Here is an 858-nt window from a genome sequence, read left to right on the forward strand (position 1 = left end):
TGTTTGTGTCCACTGCGACAGGCCCAGTGTAAAGGTGTGTTACCATATTTTTTATCTTTCGCATTGACTTTAAGTTCAGGTATTTGAAGTTCGTTAATAATATTTTCGTATCCAAGTCCACAAGCCACATGTAGAGCTGTAACGCCATCTGAATCCACAGCATTGACATCAGCTTTAGTTGATGGGGTTTTTGAACAGCTCTCACTCGACCATAAGAGCTGTTTAACCACTTCAAGATGTCCACAATCACAGGCCCAGTGTAGAGGTGAGTAGTCATATTTATCTTTCATATTGACATCGGCATCAAACAGCAAGAGTTGTTCGACAATGTCCTGGAATCCCCAACTGCAGGCCCAGTGTAGCGGCGTGTGATTGTGTTTATTCTCTAGATTAACGTCAGGTTTATACAGGAGAAGTTGTTGAATGACTTCTGTGTTACCCCTGTGACAAGCCAGAAGTAGAGGTGTGTCACCGTTCACGTTTTGTTTATTGATCTGAAAAGCAATAAAGACATTAAAGATATCGTCTGGAAAAGAAGATACAAAAATTAAAAACACAGAAAGAGAACCTCTCTTAATTTCTAGTTCTTGTAGTGACTCGGCTTTTAGAGCACGGTCATCAGCATAGAAGAGTTCCAAGGGGCAGCTTGTCTTGAATTCTTCTGTTATTGCCGATATGTATGTATGCATGCTCGTCCGTTTCCCATGCTTGCATCGACTGGACAGTTTGTAAGGAGCTGGCAAATCGAGGGCTGAACCAGGCTCCAGTCTTGTTTTGGCATGGTCTGTATGACTGGATGCCCTTTCGAACATCACTCAATTTACGGAGTGTGCGGGGAAATTTTTACATGGCATTGAT

General features: G+C 42.3%; 1 protein-coding gene across 1 annotated transcript; it reads right to left on the reverse strand.

Annotated features, from left to right (window-relative positions):
• Positions 1-2: 2 nt before the first annotated feature.
• Positions 3-841, reverse strand: LOC106879809 (ankyrin repeat domain-containing protein 23; the record flags this gene model as incomplete). The annotated part of the gene is made up of 1 exon (XM_014929517.2): positions 3-841. A coding segment is annotated over exon 1 (810 nt), but the record flags the coding sequence as incomplete, so codon positions are not given.
• Between the last annotated feature and the right edge of the window lie 17 nt (positions 842-858).

The sequence above is a fragment of the Octopus bimaculoides genome, unplaced genomic scaffold (genome assembly GCF_001194135.2).
Source record: "Octopus bimaculoides isolate UCB-OBI-ISO-001 unplaced genomic scaffold, ASM119413v2 Scaffold_108354, whole genome shotgun sequence".
NCBI classification, from domain to species: Eukaryota; Metazoa; Mollusca; class Cephalopoda; order Octopoda; family Octopodidae; genus Octopus; species Octopus bimaculoides.